Source organism: Desarmillaria tabescens (assembly GCF_030435595.1).
Source record: "Desarmillaria tabescens strain CCBAS 213 chromosome Unknown EV420scaffold_86, whole genome shotgun sequence".
Classification (NCBI taxonomy): domain Eukaryota; kingdom Fungi; phylum Basidiomycota; class Agaricomycetes; order Agaricales; family Physalacriaceae; genus Desarmillaria; species Desarmillaria tabescens.
The window spans coordinates 41,530-56,311 of record NW_026848385.1 but is presented as its reverse complement, the minus strand read 5'-3'; the positions used below and the strand labels follow the sequence as shown (position 1 = coordinate 56,311).

Sequence of the window (14,782 nt, the reverse complement as noted above, 5' to 3'; positions counted from 1 at the left end):
ACCACAGCATTTGACTAGAAGAACCAAAGCGCATAGCCCCGCTAATACAGCGAGAAGCATTTCCCCCCAGATGGAGCGTAAGGAATCAAACGGCGTGACGTGCAGACTTCAAATTCCACTGATAGATTGCGGTAAATAGGGTTCGAGAACACCCTTAGTAGATGCTATGTATGCAATTTCGCGAAATAACCGATAAAGATACTACGAGTGAGGTTTTAATACATCAAGTAAAGAAACAAGTCGTATAGAAGAGACTTACCATGAACGTAGCAGAAAAGTGGTCGCCACCGTCTATCAAACCATCCATAAAAGAAAGGGTAGTGTGAGAAGATACACCGACTCCGAGTAGAGAACAACATTGCCATCTGGCTGTGAACACACTGCACCAGGAAAACTGGATTGTATAGCCATTTACGCTGAACGAGTGGGAGGGCCTCACTTACTACTTTCCTCAACCTTCTCTCCTTTCAGGCGTCAGCATTTCTTTGGCTAATCATTCGCAAAGGGGAAAGCACGCCGATCGGTATCAGCCTCATTGCTTCAGGTCAACACTAGTCCTTCTCACTGCATAGGGAAGAAGCGGTGCTGACCCATATCTTCGAGGACGATGGAGGTGACAGTACGAGAAAAAGTGCCAAGCTTCCATATCGGCAATGGTTAGAGAGAAATTTGATGGTGTCTGCCTTGTAGACGAGTTTGTCGCCAGTTGCAAATATCAAACAAACGCGGGTAACATCCGTGAGCAAAAGTCATTGCAGCGCTACGCCTATAGAAGTTTACGAGAAGCGACTAGAAACAAATATAATCGCCAGTCCTTATAATTAGAGGGACATGCCTTCGATGAAACGGAACCTGTAGGTAGGCCTCAAGCGGAACCAGGGACACCACGTGGCATCCGGCATCGTATCTATGGGCGTGTAGAGGCAAAATCTCCAAAATGGCGTCCGAGGCATTGTTCTAAATAACAATTGGGAGGATGCCTCGGGGCTATTTTCCCCCAAAATGCCTTCCCGCTACCGCTGATAGCAAGCCGGCTGCCACGTGGTGTCAAGGAATCCGCTTGAGGCCTACCTTATCAGATACGAGGGCATCGAGAGAGATTGGAAAGAGTGCCTTTCATCTTCTGGACTGGGAATTAATATGGTCGTCACCACCTGGAAGAGAAATAAGGAATTCGCTAGTCTAAACATGCGGCCACCCGTTCGAGGTGAGTAAGCTCTTGATGACGTAGAAGAGAGCGTAGCTGCGTACCCCCGAGAATTTAAACTCAAACACAAATTTATCGTCACGTCCATTTACCGTCGACGCTGCAGTGACGGTTGAACCAGTCACTCTTAAAGGATTACTGACACGCGTAGGGTGCCTGTGGTACTTCTGACAGCAAGGGGTTTCCGGACCGCTGTTCCGTTACATCGGGTTGGTCGGTCGGGCTGGGGGCACCTTAAAAATTTTTTTGATACCTGTCTCTGGAGGACTTTCTAGGCTATTAGGAGGTGAAAACACATTAAAATAGCAATATACCTGTGTCCAAATGATAGTTTTCTGCATGACAATAGCCTGGTCAGCATGTAGGAGGGATGCAGAGGCAGCTCGGAAATGACAGCTAGCCGGCCAGATCCGGTAATGTGCGGGTATGTGAAGTTACCGGGTGGCTGTGTGTAGTGTTGCCACGGCTCAACTCGACTCAACTCGGCTTGACTTCGGGTGACTCGGCTCCGGGACGACTCCGAAGTCGAATGAAGTCTTCAACTTCGGCTCGACTCGGCTTCAAGCCGCTGAGCTTTGCCGAGTCATTGATCTCCTACCCAAATAGGAAGGTACAAAAAGAAAACTTCAGTAGCAGATAATTTATATGCAAAAATAGTTTCAAATGTTAGTATAAATGTAAATGTGTGTAGTGGCCACTATTTTCTAGGGCTGCTTGGTGTATACAGATGGCAAAGACCGAAGCTTGTCGGCGTGAGAAAGTAGAGCGGTAAATATACGGCAATTTAAGAATTCTTTTCTCACGTTACCTAATGCAGACACCCATCTGCCGCTAGTCAGTAATTCAACACAGAGGGAGGGTACCAAGTCACTGTTCCTCTAAAAACAGATTTAACATTTTCAATTTAATGTCATGTACACATAAATGACTATCTGGGTCCATTAGGTCAAGGTAAAGACAGCTCTTCCAAAACTGGACAGAGTCATCGACTCCAGCCGGCTTCAAGCCATAAAAGTCGAGTCGCAGCCGAGTCAAGCCATTTAGGGCCCCGAGTCATTTTGATGACTCGGCTCATTCTGATTCCGACTCCGCCCGACGACTCGGTGACTCGGACCCGAGCCGTGGCAACACTAGCTGTGTGATTACCAAGCTCATTTGTTTCGCCTTACTGGGTATATTGTTCCCACACCGGTCGGTCGGTCGGCTGGTCGAGGGCTTAAAAAATAAATAGACGCGATGTACTTATTTAATTAAAAATTTCGAGACCCCTTGTCTGACAGGGCAAATAGGCGCGAGCAGCGCGTCGAGGTACGAGCGGGTGGTGGTAAGGAGAGCCATGCCAAATTGGGATACGATCAATCCTTGTTTCAGAACCACCATGTCCGGTCGTTCCCTTGAGCATCGTTGTTTTTCTTCACCTTTATTGTCGTCGCCTGCCTGCCTGCCAAGCAGGATATATACGTCTCTATTCAACGCTCTCTGGTCAGAATCAGTCCCGCTTTTCCTCAATCCGACATCGAAGCACACGGTTGTGCTGGTCGCTTCTTTCTCGTTGGAGCCAGTCCTGAGGACCAAATTTCGATATGGGACATGGGCGTAGCAGCTATGGTAGCGAACAATGGATATCCGAGTTTTTGTGCGTTCTTTTTCTTGACTCTGAGATTGTCTGATTTCTTTGCAGGTGCCCATTTGCACAGATATGATGAATAAACCTATTTCTTGATCAGAACTGTCTTGGTTACGGGGGGATATGGAGTCACCAGCGCTTCAAAATGGCATCCTGAGTGTATGCGTAATGACGCTTAGGACTTTCCCTTTTTTACTTTGCCAATTTCCTTTGCTTGAAAGAGAACAGATAGCAGGCCTTACGTCCTATTGATCTGCGGAGGACAAGACTAATTTCTGGGGGACCGAAAATGTATTCATCTGGATTGCAGAAGTTCACTCGGAAGGCGACGGGCTGTTACATTATCTTCTGAAAGGATCTCGATCACAACTCGTGCGTCCCCCTGTCATGCTTCGAGTTCGAGACTCTGATTCCTTAGTGTTTGACAGTGCGCGCGATGCTAGGAGAACAGCATGATTGCACTCCGTCGCGCAAATCCTACCAGCTCACCATGATGTGTTCTTTCTCATTCCGGTATTGCACAAAGATCAATAGCGACCTTAACACCAAGGTCAGACGCTATTCTCTACGGGGCCTACCTTCGGATTTACACTCTCCAAAATCTTTCGCGTGCCCCAGTCTAGCCCCCAGCTGACTTGCCTTGTTCTGTGACCGTCACCAAGGCTATAACACTCATCACGCCTCATTATTTGATGCCATATAGACACTGTCAGGCCTCCCGATTATCTTGACCAACGATGTACACCTGGAAGCTGAACGCCACGCGTCGCCCTTATCCGATTTACCTGATCTTCGCCATATCGACGCGCAGTTGTATGTGGGAACGTGGAGGACACCATTTCGATTCTCGATGAAAAGATATGACTTTGCGGAAGACCAACTGCACTTGAGGGCGCTCCTGGGTGTAATGCGCGCATATATCTCTCTTTCAAAGCACCATGCCTTCGAGGAATTGAGAATCAGGAAGCTAGGTCAGTTCTGGAGCCAAATACCGTTGGTAAAACGCAAGCGGGGAAACCTTCATGCGCTATCAAAGCAGCATCGTGTGAGTAATATTTTACTTCTGACTCAATACAGTGAGAAAGGGCTAAGTACAGATGTCAGGATGTCGATGCATTCCTTTAGGAAGAGTTTAATTCTTAGGGAGGTATCAAGCACTCTCGGTCGCTGTAAACCAGCGTCGACCAGCGAAAGGAATGATTTCTAGTCATAGTGGCATCAAAGTATTGCATGAAATCATGGTTGAAGAAGGAAAGATGTAGATGCAACATAGTAGCAAAGGAAAAGCTCCGCATTTTCTGTCAGCTATTTAACAATCCGTAAATACGACACATTAAGACGGCGAGAAGTGTATAATTTGCCGATGCAAATGAGTTGAAAAGTGAGTCTGTAGCGAAGCGGTTGAATACCGCTCCGAAGGGACGGGTGGTTCGGACCGGTCTCATCTGAAATTGAAATTAAAAACTCTTTCCTTTTCCTTTCTCTTGCCAAAACGTATTTCGAACGTGTTGACCGCCTGAGTCGACCGTCACGCCTGTATTAAATGTTCTCTCGTGGGCTCATATTTTCGAGCAGTTCTATCTCAGCCACATATACACCAACCCGGCAGAAAGAGCCGATCAATCCGGATCTCAATAGAAGTTCATATCGAGCTGCACGTGCTGTACTCTCGTTACGGCCACCATGAGCAGTCCGGCAAACAAAAGGTCAGATTTACAGACGCTCGTTGAAATGGCTTTGCTTACGCCCGTAACTCCAGATCACACTATATCCAAAGTGAGTGACGGATCGTCATTTGAACATGTTGTCGTTCATTCCACTGTTGCGCAGAAGTCGAGGTTCACAGCCTTCAGAATCTACCCTTCAATATTTCTAAGATCAGCATGGATGTCATCGCCGGAGGCATCATTCGCAGGTCGCCCACCTTCAAGGTTCCATCCGAAACGCCACCTACCTGGTCTGTTCGACTTGATGTGTGAGCTCTACTAGCATCTCCATAGCGGTAGGTTCTGATCATGCAGATTATTATAGAGGCGACCTCGATGCATCAACGTCTGTTAAGTTTAAGCTGTATAGTCACGGCCGATCACCTCTGACGCGCAAGAAACTGTTCGGACACGCGGAGAAGTCAATGTCAGACATATTTAACAGAAAGGGTACGTCTTCTTTTGCACCCCTTACCCTCGCTCAATCTGTCCTCAGGTGTCACTGTGTCCCTTTTTAGTAACGCGTCCCCCGAGTCCGAGATATGCTCCATCAAAATCTTTCACTCCGACGATCTTACAGAGGCTGCAGAAGAGCGCGTCAAAGAGATCGCGAAACCTGTAACCCAACTGGAAAGGGTTGAGAGTTTGCTTAGTGCTGCGGAGCCAATTAACGCAATGGTCGATTTGTTATCGGAGGTCAGTGGCTAGACGTTTACGTAGCATGATTGATGCAAACCGTAGATAGGTTCACCCTACATCCAAAATCGCCTGGAGCCTTCTATTGAATGGATTTGATGCAAGTAGATTCTCTTCGCATAAGGATCATTCTGACCAGTAGTTTCACGGGCAGACATTTAAGAAGCAAAAAACCGGCCTTCTCTCAGAAACAATTGAAATTGTAGTCGACGTCTACGACGCTATGCTCCTGACTTATGAGGAGGCTATTCGCGAAGAAGTCTTGAAGAAGCGAGACAAGCTTCACTGCGTTTACGACACGTTGTTCAAGCAGACCATTGAATGCTCCTATTTCATCAAAGGATACGCGAACAAAAGTGTTACCGGTACGACGAAGAGGCATTCTATTTGAAAACTATATTCTCACACTGCTTTGGTAGGACGGGTCCTCAGCCGCAATCTCCTGGACAAGGCCAAAGAATTTCACGAAGGGTTTACGGCATTGCGCGACAAGCTTCAATCTGGTATCTCTACGGAGACGCCTGTTGTGACGCTCGGGATTCGACAGCTAGTCGACGACCTGAGTACGTATCTCAACCTCCACGGCAGACTCGTAACTCAAAAGCGTATTTAGCAAGAACGGACTTAAACCGGAATCTCCGTCCATTGACCGAGTTCTGTCCAACATCTACATGCATGAAGGGTACACGTGTCGAAACGATCAATGTCCTCATGTCCTGGATCGCGGACTGCAGCGGGGGTATGTTGTGGTGCAGCGGCCTTGCCGGGACAGGGAAGAGCTCGCTCGCGGGAACGCTCCATGAACTTCTCACCACGGGTGGGCGGAATCGTCTCGGTGCCTACCTCCACTATGATCACCTTGGATACTCCGACGCGTCGCATCTCATCACAAGTATCGCTTACTCGTTGGGGATGTATGATAACCGGATCGGTACCTCCATTTCAGGGGTGATCCGAAGAAATAGTGCTCTTCTGTCAATGTCAACAGCTTCTGCGAGTGAGCAGTTTCGCGCACTCCTTCAAGAGCCCTTAGAGAGACTCCCGGACTTGGTCAACGAGGGGCCATTGATTGTCATGATTGATGGTATCGACGAAAGTGATGCGTCTAAAGAGTTGCTCGCCGTTTTATCCAAAGGATTCGGTCTGAGACTGCCTTTCATACGACTCCTTGTGTTCAGTCGCTCCACTGAAACCATATTCCAAGCATTCAGTGCACCAAATTCAGCTGTCACTACAATTGTTTTGAACACCACCTCGGAGGAAATTAGCCATGATATCAGATTTTTCATTGGCTATCATTTCTCCGACATATTTGCCAACCTATCAGCACGAAATGGATCTAATGACTTGCAGGAATTCTGCGAAATGTTCCATGCAGTCGATGGTCTCACTGAACGAGCGAGCGGTTTATTGATCTGGGCTGCTACCGCATGCAGATTCATTCGCGAAAGTCCTAGTACCTCTAGGTTATTCGCACTGCTGGATATTTCAGCTTCTGTGGACACCCTCACATTTCTCTATCGCACGATCCTGGATACTATCGTGTCCGAAACCGACGACCACGTTGTTACCACGCAGTCCATACGTGCTGTCCTGGGTGCTTTGGTCGTAAAAACACCAGAAGGGATGACCGCCAGGGCCCTTGATACCCTTGTTCTCCTTCCTGAAGACACTCCGGCACGCAGTATTTTGGCGAGGTTGGGCAGTGTTATACATGAGACATCGACAGGATATCATCAGTTCTTCCACTCATCTTTCTATGACTTCCTACAGAACCGGTCGCAGTGCGGCGATCAATGGTACATCGACGTCAATGAGTACAAAGACCGGCTTCACAAGCGCCGGTGGGAAGTGCTGAAAACAATGAGGTCTGGAACCTCCGGTGATCTTTCTTCCTTGCTATAAGCTGGTTAGAAATTCTTTTCTTCTGTCGTTACAAATCTCAATTAGCACGGTTTCGTGGGCAACACGATTTACTTTGACAGCTGGTCTGATATCCACGGTCACGGTGAAATGCTAAAAGACACTTTCTAGTGTTGCCTATGTAGCGATTGTGTGCACCCAGATTCGAATGTCTGCCTTCGATACTCAAAAGATAGCGTCCTTAGTACATTTGGTCCTGAAATCAGATCAGCGGAGTCAACAATTCCCGATAAGACTTCTGTTTACGTATACTGGAGGCCTCAACTACTACGCGAGGCATCGTGGTACCCAATCAATGGTTCATGTTGTCCACGTGTTGCGATTCTGAATTACGACGACCATCGAAATCCCTTGCTATCTCCCATGCCAGAGGACGAGAGGTTAGTATCCTGTCATTTTCTCTTAAATTACAGGTCTGACGCGCGACCGAGATAGTCTTTATATAAAAGGTTCGTGAGTATGGATTTGAAAGCGTCGGTCCTCACGTAACCTCAGACGTGGAGTTGAAGTGGCTTTTGTTCAGCGATGCTACAGACCTTCGTCTTTCGATCTCTGCTGACAAGAAAGTTTTCCGGAAAGACGCAGTGAAAACTGAGGCTTCTAATGTGGATTTCAAAACATTGGCCGTGTGGTCCGAGGTATTTCGGGACCTGTGAGTTAAAAATGGCAAGCTGTGATATAATGTGAAATTTTATCTGGCGATTGCAGATCGGGTCTTGAGAAGACGACAATCGTCGACTTTAAGCTCGATTCTCGAACCCCTAGATCTCGCTCTTGGAGGCCTTTGTATCCGAAATGCCTCGGTCGTGCACGATTATCAATCGCTGATATACTTACCACTGATAAGAATCGTATGTGTATCATCGCTGTTAATAACTCGAAAAAACAGACTTACAAATCTTAGGGAACTCCGATCTCCTTCTCTTGGGTAGATCGTCGTGGCCTACGGCGTGGCTCCATTTATCGTTCTCCAAAGATTCCAAGGACATTGCAGAAAAGTTTTTTGAGAGTGTTCAGCAACCGAAAGATCCTCTGAGTAGAATCGGGCCGGCGCTTGATCACATGGTGACTGTTAAGAAAGTGCTTGACGTACTCGCAGAGGTACGCACCTCTTACAATTGTACCGTGCGTCTCGCTGAATTTAGTCTCATTGAAAAGATTCACCCTATTGCTAAGTTGGTATGGGGTATCGTATCCATAGGAGTCCAGGTAATATTTTGGTTCCAGAGCAGACCGTCTGTTGAAAGTTGATGAAGCTGATAGATATTAAAGAAACAGAAGGATACGAGTGAACAGGTAGCAGAGCTTTATGATGTGATGGTATCAACATACAGAGAGGCGAGCAAGCCCGACGTCTTACGGACCTTGACAAGCCTCGCTTCGGATTATGAAGCCCTCTTCCAGCAGACAATTTCATGCATCCAGTTTCTTGAAGGATATGCTCAACAGTGTTTCTTAGGTAAAATCAAAGCTAGTGCTATCTTGAAATACTGCTCATATCTCACTGGTGATCCCAGGGAGACTTATTGACACCAAAACGTCGGACAAGGTCAAAAGAATTCGGGAAAGATTCCAAAAGTTGGAGAACAACCTCCATCTCAGGGTCACTGAGGAAGTTGCTCGTATGTCCATCGAGGCAAAAAAACAGGACGGTGTGTTATCTGGTCGTTTTCCAGATGTCTTCGTTAAATCATCCTTCAGAGATCGAAAAATACATTAAGAAACTCGAGGCTGCATCAGATTCATCCGACAAGCTCTGCCCCAAGTCAACGTGCATGAAAGGCACTCGAGTCCAAGCTATCGGTGTAATAGAGAATTGGATCGACGGCCGCAATGGTGGAACGCTCTGGTGCCGAGGTATGGCAGGGACAGGAAAGTCCTCGCTAATGGCGACCTTGCACGAACGTTTCACGATCCGAGCAAGTGGTCGATTGGTGAATGAGGATGCAGTGGGTCTCGATAAAAGAGCGTGTGCGGCTACCAGAGGCGCTTGCCTCGCTGCCTTTATTCGATACGATCGTAGTACGGCTAGGTCTACTACCGCGGATAAACTCATCTATACCACGGATACGCTCATCCCTACCATTGCCCATTCACTGTGCGGTATGAACCCCGATATTCGTGCCGCCATAGCTGACGTTGTCAAGGACAACCCATCGGCTGCGAAGATGTCCCCGTCTTCAGCGGAGGAGCAGTTTCGATTACTCCTCCAGCAGCCATTGACCGGTATACGGGGACTGGAAAATGGGCCTTCTTTAGTGATCATAATTGATGGGTTGGATGAATGTGAGACATCTAAAGAGATGCTTTCCGTTCTCGCAAAGGGATTCGGACCCGATCTGCCCTTTATGCGGCTTATCGTGTCGAGCAGACCCCTTGGATATATTGTGGATGCCTTCAAGGCAGCAGTTCCCCCAATTACTGAGCTTGACTTAGACCCGTCCTCCGAGGAAGCAGACCAGGATATCCGATTCTACATCGATGCGCGTTTCCGTGACATTTACAAAATGTCGCCGTCTACAGGATTCCAGAGTTTGTGTGAGAAGCTCCGCGCTGTGGGAAATCTCACCAATCAAACGCAAGGATTGTTTATCTGGGCAGTGACTATATGTAATTTCATTGCCGAACTTCCCTGCGAATCCAGACTGCGAAAACTCCTGAACACCCAAAAGGTCGCTATAGATCCATTGACGACTCTTTATCGGAAGGCTCTAGATGCCATAGTCTCAGAAAACACCGACAGCATGGATTTGAAAAAGTACATTCATGATGTGCTTGCCTTTCTCGTTGCCTTCCGAATACCAGTGCATGTTCAGACTTTCGACGAGCTGGTGGCTCGCGAGCCAGATGGCCCCGAACCATCTTATGTACTTAAGATGTTGGGCAGTGTCGTGCAGATATCCGGAGAGAACATGATACAGCCAGTCCATCGGTCTTTCTTTGATTTTCTTCAGGACGAAGAGAAATGTGGGGCTATTTGGTATGTTAATATCATGCAGGAGCAGTCGGCGATCATGAGCCGAATGGTGGCAATATGGGGTAATGATCATTAAGTCTGCTGGGTACATCATGCTTCATTACCAACTGCACACTATAGGATTCTCTAGTACGGCCTTGATTTCTATATGCAGAGGACAATTCATTTATCTTGGCTCTAAGTTTAATAGAAAACGACGTTACATGCATGAGGATTGACGGAAATAGAACCGAAAATGGTAGGAGGAACTCGTCGTTCTCTCCACCACTAAAGGGTTGTGCATCTCTGGCAATGACATCCTTGTTACACTCTTCGCTCTCTACATGCCTCCGTTGCTAACTGGCAGATTCAAAGTCACCGGAAAACGGTGAAACACTCTGTGCGCACATGAGACAAATTTGGATGCCGGACTAGAGAGAGAGATCGTAAAACATGGAAATATGTGTCTGCTTAACAAGTGTACTTACACTGGAGTTATCCTGGCAAGCCGGCTTGTGCTATTTTTAGTGCGGATCATCGCAAGCGCCCACACTCGCCAGACTCACCGTCGGGATTGGTAAGTATTACTCAGCTATGTTTCTTTTCTCTGCACGAAAATTCTAGTAGTTTCTTTACAAAGTAGTATAAAAGTCTGTATGTAGAACGGGACACCCTTGCGCGTTTGCCTTCAAGGGTTCCCTGTCGCTTAATAATCTACCCCCTTATCTAACACGGCTGTATTATATACTCGTGGTACTCGTATCCACTGGAGTCGGGAGACGCGTCCGAATCACGTGCTGTTTAGGGCAGGTTTTTTCGGAGGTTTTGCCGTGGTTTGCCGTGATTCATAGCGTGCTAGCTTTGCAGCATAGCAATTAGCATTCATTTCGCCTAGCGAATCCCGCGACACAGTTACAACACCACTTTGACGAACACAACTAGAGCTCTCTGCGACTTCCTTTCAGATCGTGCGCGTGAACACTACTAGTTCATCCACTTACAACACCGTCTTCTATTTCGCCAACGCAACGTTGAAAAACATAGCACACAAATAGGGTGATGATGCTAACGGAACGCCTTTGGCTCCATTTAGCACGGGATTTATCATTGGGCTGAATGAGCCCACCTTTGAAGAGAACAAAATTGAAAATCCGCCTATAATAAAAATTTCCATTTTGAATATTTTGCCAGACGGAATTTCTGAGAAGAAAAGAGGTCAGCCAACATCGAAAAAATGAAGAGTAGATCACACCGGCGTTCTCCAACAAGGACACGAATTAGCCCATGGCTGTCCAAGAAGATAGCATACAACCGTATCTACGACAATCTGGACTCGAACAAGAGTTTGTCGTTACACCAATTTGTTGTCGGTTTGGCGACGACAGTCAAGTCAGGCACCTTTCAAAGATTACTGTTACTGATACGCGTAGGGCACCTGTGGGACATCGGACAAGGCAATTAGGCGCGGGCAACGCGTAGATGTATGGCAGCTGGTGGTAAGAAGGAGAATCATGCTAATTTCAAATTTGAGACACCATCAATTCTTGTTTCCTAATCATCATGCCCGGCCATCCTGTTCATCATCGTCATGTTCCTTTACCTTTCTTGTCGTCGCCTGACTGACTACTGAGCAGGATATATGCTCGCTCTCTCTAGTCACAACCACCGGTCCCTGTTTTCCTCAAACCGAAGCAACAAGGCCGTGTCAGTCGCTTTTTTCTCGTTGGAGCCAGTCCTGAGAACCGATGACTTTGTGGACGGAAGGTGCACATAGTAGGTCCTGGTGATCAGTAACGAACATTCAAATTCTCGTTCGTCCTTTTCCCTAACAGACCGTGACGGGCTTACTCTAATCTACCTTACAGGTGGCCTCAGCGTGCGCTTTGGAAGCCATATTTATTCTCCCCTTGACTTTGAGGGATGCGTGCGCCAACGAGGAAGGAAGTAGCAGTCTTTGGCTCGTTGTCGGAGAAGAAAAACTGTGACATTCGCGTCGGTGGAGGATGTGGCATCCGGGGGTTGTATAGCAACGTTCGGTATATTCCACTCATTTCCTTCCCCCTTCTTTCGATTTAATGAGAATTGCAAGGCCTTACGTCTCAGTTCAAAGACCGTCGTGCTGGGGTAGATTAGTGAACGGAACACTCACCTGCTTGGCATACGGCAAGGCAATCTGAAAGTGACTAGTGATCGCGTTTCTATATCCTATTTCAGAAACCTCATGCGTATTCCCCAGCTCCCTAAATACAGGCTCTGATAGCCTCCTGCTCGGAGAGCAAGCGGCACCCCTGAATCACGCCAAGGACAGGGAAACACAAGTTCCCCTAACGGTGTCTTGCAGGTACCATATAATACCCGTCTGATCTATTGCGCTCAAATCGTTGCGGATATCTTCTTGAAGATGGTATTTGGTTCCACGGAGCTTCCTTCTCAGTGAAGTGCGTTTCGTAGCAAAATGGTCTAAGTATGCGCGAACGGAGATACCGTTTCTAGATGCAAAATCTTAGCTTTCGCTATCAAAATGTTATGCTGCTCTCTATGAACCAAGGACTCCGAGTCACCGCTTTACCCACAACAGAAATCGGCGAGTCGTACAGGCCAACCATATATCATCAACGTTTCTGTGATTTGGTTTTCTTCTTTTCTCTGCTACTGCTGCTCTTCCTGTCCAGGGAAGCCTGACCCCCTGGCCGTCGTACTCGATTCAATGACGTTGACGTCGAAGAGCTCGGCGGCATGCGTACGCGAGGGTTCCTTCTCCCATAGCCATCTCCCGCATCGGGTATTAGTCGACCCATGCTGCAGTGTTTTGGTCAAAGAGGAAAATAACTGCCTCAGCCTGGCCAGCATGTGTTTAAGTATCGGGCTAAGGCTGTTTCCATTACCATGCGCATCACAGCCTTCATCATCATCGTATGTAAACAGTGTGCTGCCGGGCCGGCATGACCTTGATCGGCATGTTTTCACTTCCAACCATATCTCTAGGTTAGTTTCCAAGGTTTGCTCCAGCCCTACGGCCACCAATTTTCTTTCCAGGACGGAGGGGATGACTGGAACTTGATTCGTCAAGATAACTCGCACCTTTTCTCGTACAAGTGACTTTCGCTGGTATGGACACAGTATCCGAACATGGTAACAGTGCCCACTGTTCGCCGTCGCGGTCCTGTCCCAATGAGAAGTGCTCGCAAAGGACAGGTTCTGTGGTTTCGTCTGAGGTAGAGTCGGCATTTGAGGATCCTAAAGTCGCTAGACCATCCCACGTCCAAGTCAGTGTTTCTGGCGAGACACGCGCCTCCGCAGATGGGTCAGAAACAAGAACCTCCAGTGGTTCCTCCCAGGAAAGGAAGACACATCCTTCAACGCAGGAGGACTCGTCCTCTCATTGGAAGAAGTGCTACAATACTATATCTGAATTTGACTCTAAGATCATTTCCGAGTCCACGTGGACGGAAGAAATGAATACGATTCTTATTTTCGTGAGTTATTTGACTGCTCGATATCTATGCTTGTCGCCAATGTCTGAAGCATAGGCTGGTCTTTGCTCTGCTGTCGTCACGGCTTTTCTCATTGAATCATACCAATGGCTTAGCGAGGATCCCGTCGAAGCTCTTCTGACTCGAATTTCCTCCCAATTGGACCCAACAAACTCTTCTTCCATAAACACGCCATTTACTCCCTCGAACTCTAACGTCGTCATCAACCTCGCTTGGTTCTCCAGCCTAATTTTAGCATTGACGGTGGTTCTCATGGCCATACTCGTCAAGCAGTGGCTCGTCCAATACTCTTGGACGAACGGGAGATTTGTGCCACCTCCTCGCTTGGCTGTAGGGTTGCGCCAACTGCACTTCAACAGCCTCAACAGTCCAATTATCGAAGGAAGCATGGTATATGCTCCCCTTTTTCTCATCATAGCACTATTTCTGTTTTTTTGCCGGGCTCCTTATCCTTCTCTGGACCCTCAATTCCATTGTCGCCGGCGTAATCACCACTCTGATAGGTTTTACGACCATTTACTTCCTCACCACCACTATCACGCCCTCCTTTGACCCCAGTTCTATGTGCCGTTCTATACAATCCTGGAGTTTCTATCGGGTTGTATTCCTTTTCCGCTTCATCGTTACACGAGGAAAGGCTCGCTTTATATATACATGGACAGATATATCCCTAGAGTATCTGGAAGGAAACAACGAACACCTCTCGCGCGCGCTTTCATGGGTGCACAACCATGCCGTCGTTTGGGACCTTTCTCGCATACGGTCAGTATGGAAATGCGCTAAAACCCTCGACGACGCAACAGCGGCAGAGGTGCTATGCGACGTCTACCTGGATGATCCTTCAGAATCGGGGGAGACTGTTCTATCGAAGGATTATACGGATGTCTGGAGGACTTGGAAAGGTGACGAAGAGATCGAGGAAACATACAGGCTATTGCTACGCACCTTTCACGATGATTCTTGGGCGACCAGGAGCCCAAAGAAGAATGTCAATCACGTAGACGCATTCTGCTCTTTGCATTTCGGAATCGTGTACCATTACCACCACGTGCGCGACATCTTAAACGGACTGAACAGGCTTGCCGATTTACTATTGCCAACGGACACCAGACTATTCAGCTTACCCAGAGATGAAGAGAGCAGCCCAACGTTCGTTGCTGAAGAGATCGTTTA

The 14,782-nt window shown here is 47.6% G+C and overlaps 2 protein-coding genes across 2 annotated transcripts; both read left to right on the top strand.

The window, feature by feature from the left end:
- The first annotated feature begins 4,415 nt into the window (after nt 1–4,415).
- On the top strand, nt 4,416–7,454 carry EV420DRAFT_1584109 (uncharacterized protein). The gene is made up of 6 exons (XM_060474755.1): nt 4,416–4,540; nt 4,594–4,610; nt 4,665–4,765; nt 5,391–5,601; nt 5,656–5,799; nt 5,850–7,454. Exons 3-6 carry the CDS (start codon nt 4,718–4,720, stop codon nt 7,139–7,141), a joined length of 1,695 nt encoding a protein of 564 aa, XP_060323236.1. The 5' UTR covers nt 4,416–4,540; nt 4,594–4,610; nt 4,665–4,717; the 3' UTR covers nt 7,142–7,454.
- Nucleotides 7,455–7,864: 410 nt separating this feature from the next.
- On the top strand, nt 7,865–10,343 carry EV420DRAFT_1174949 (uncharacterized protein). Its single transcript, XM_060466203.1, has 6 exons — nt 7,865–8,010; nt 8,064–8,260; nt 8,318–8,368; nt 8,423–8,618; nt 8,677–8,811; nt 8,861–10,343. Exons 2-6 carry the CDS (start codon nt 8,222–8,224, stop codon nt 10,210–10,212), a joined length of 1,773 nt encoding a protein of 590 aa, XP_060323235.1. The 5' UTR covers nt 7,865–8,010; nt 8,064–8,221; the 3' UTR covers nt 10,213–10,343.
- The last annotated feature ends 4,439 nt before the right edge of the window (nt 10,344–14,782 follow it).

Bases quoted from the DNA above. Each gene is read 5' to 3' on its own strand.
- EV420DRAFT_1584109 (XM_060474755.1), top strand. From the start codon at position 4,718: ATGGATGTCATCGCCGGAGGCATCATTCGCAGGTCGCCCACCTTCAAG. The intron at 4,766-5,390 runs GTTCCATCCGAA...TTTCACGGGCAG, and splicing joins GCAGGTCGCCCACCTTCAAG to ACATTTAAGAAGCAAAAAAC. The intron at 5,800-5,849 runs GTACGTATCTCA...AAGCGTATTTAG, and splicing joins ACAGCTAGTCGACGACCTGA to CAAGAACGGACTTAAACCGG.
- EV420DRAFT_1174949 (XM_060466203.1), top strand. From the start codon at position 8,222: ATGGTGACTGTTAAGAAAGTGCTTGACGTACTCGCAGAG. The intron at 8,261-8,317 runs GTACGCACCTCT...CTCATTGAAAAG, and splicing joins TGCTTGACGTACTCGCAGAG to ATTCACCCTATTGCTAAGTT. The intron at 8,812-8,860 runs GTGTGTTATCTG...ATCATCCTTCAG, and splicing joins CGAGGCAAAAAAACAGGACG to AGATCGAAAAATACATTAAG.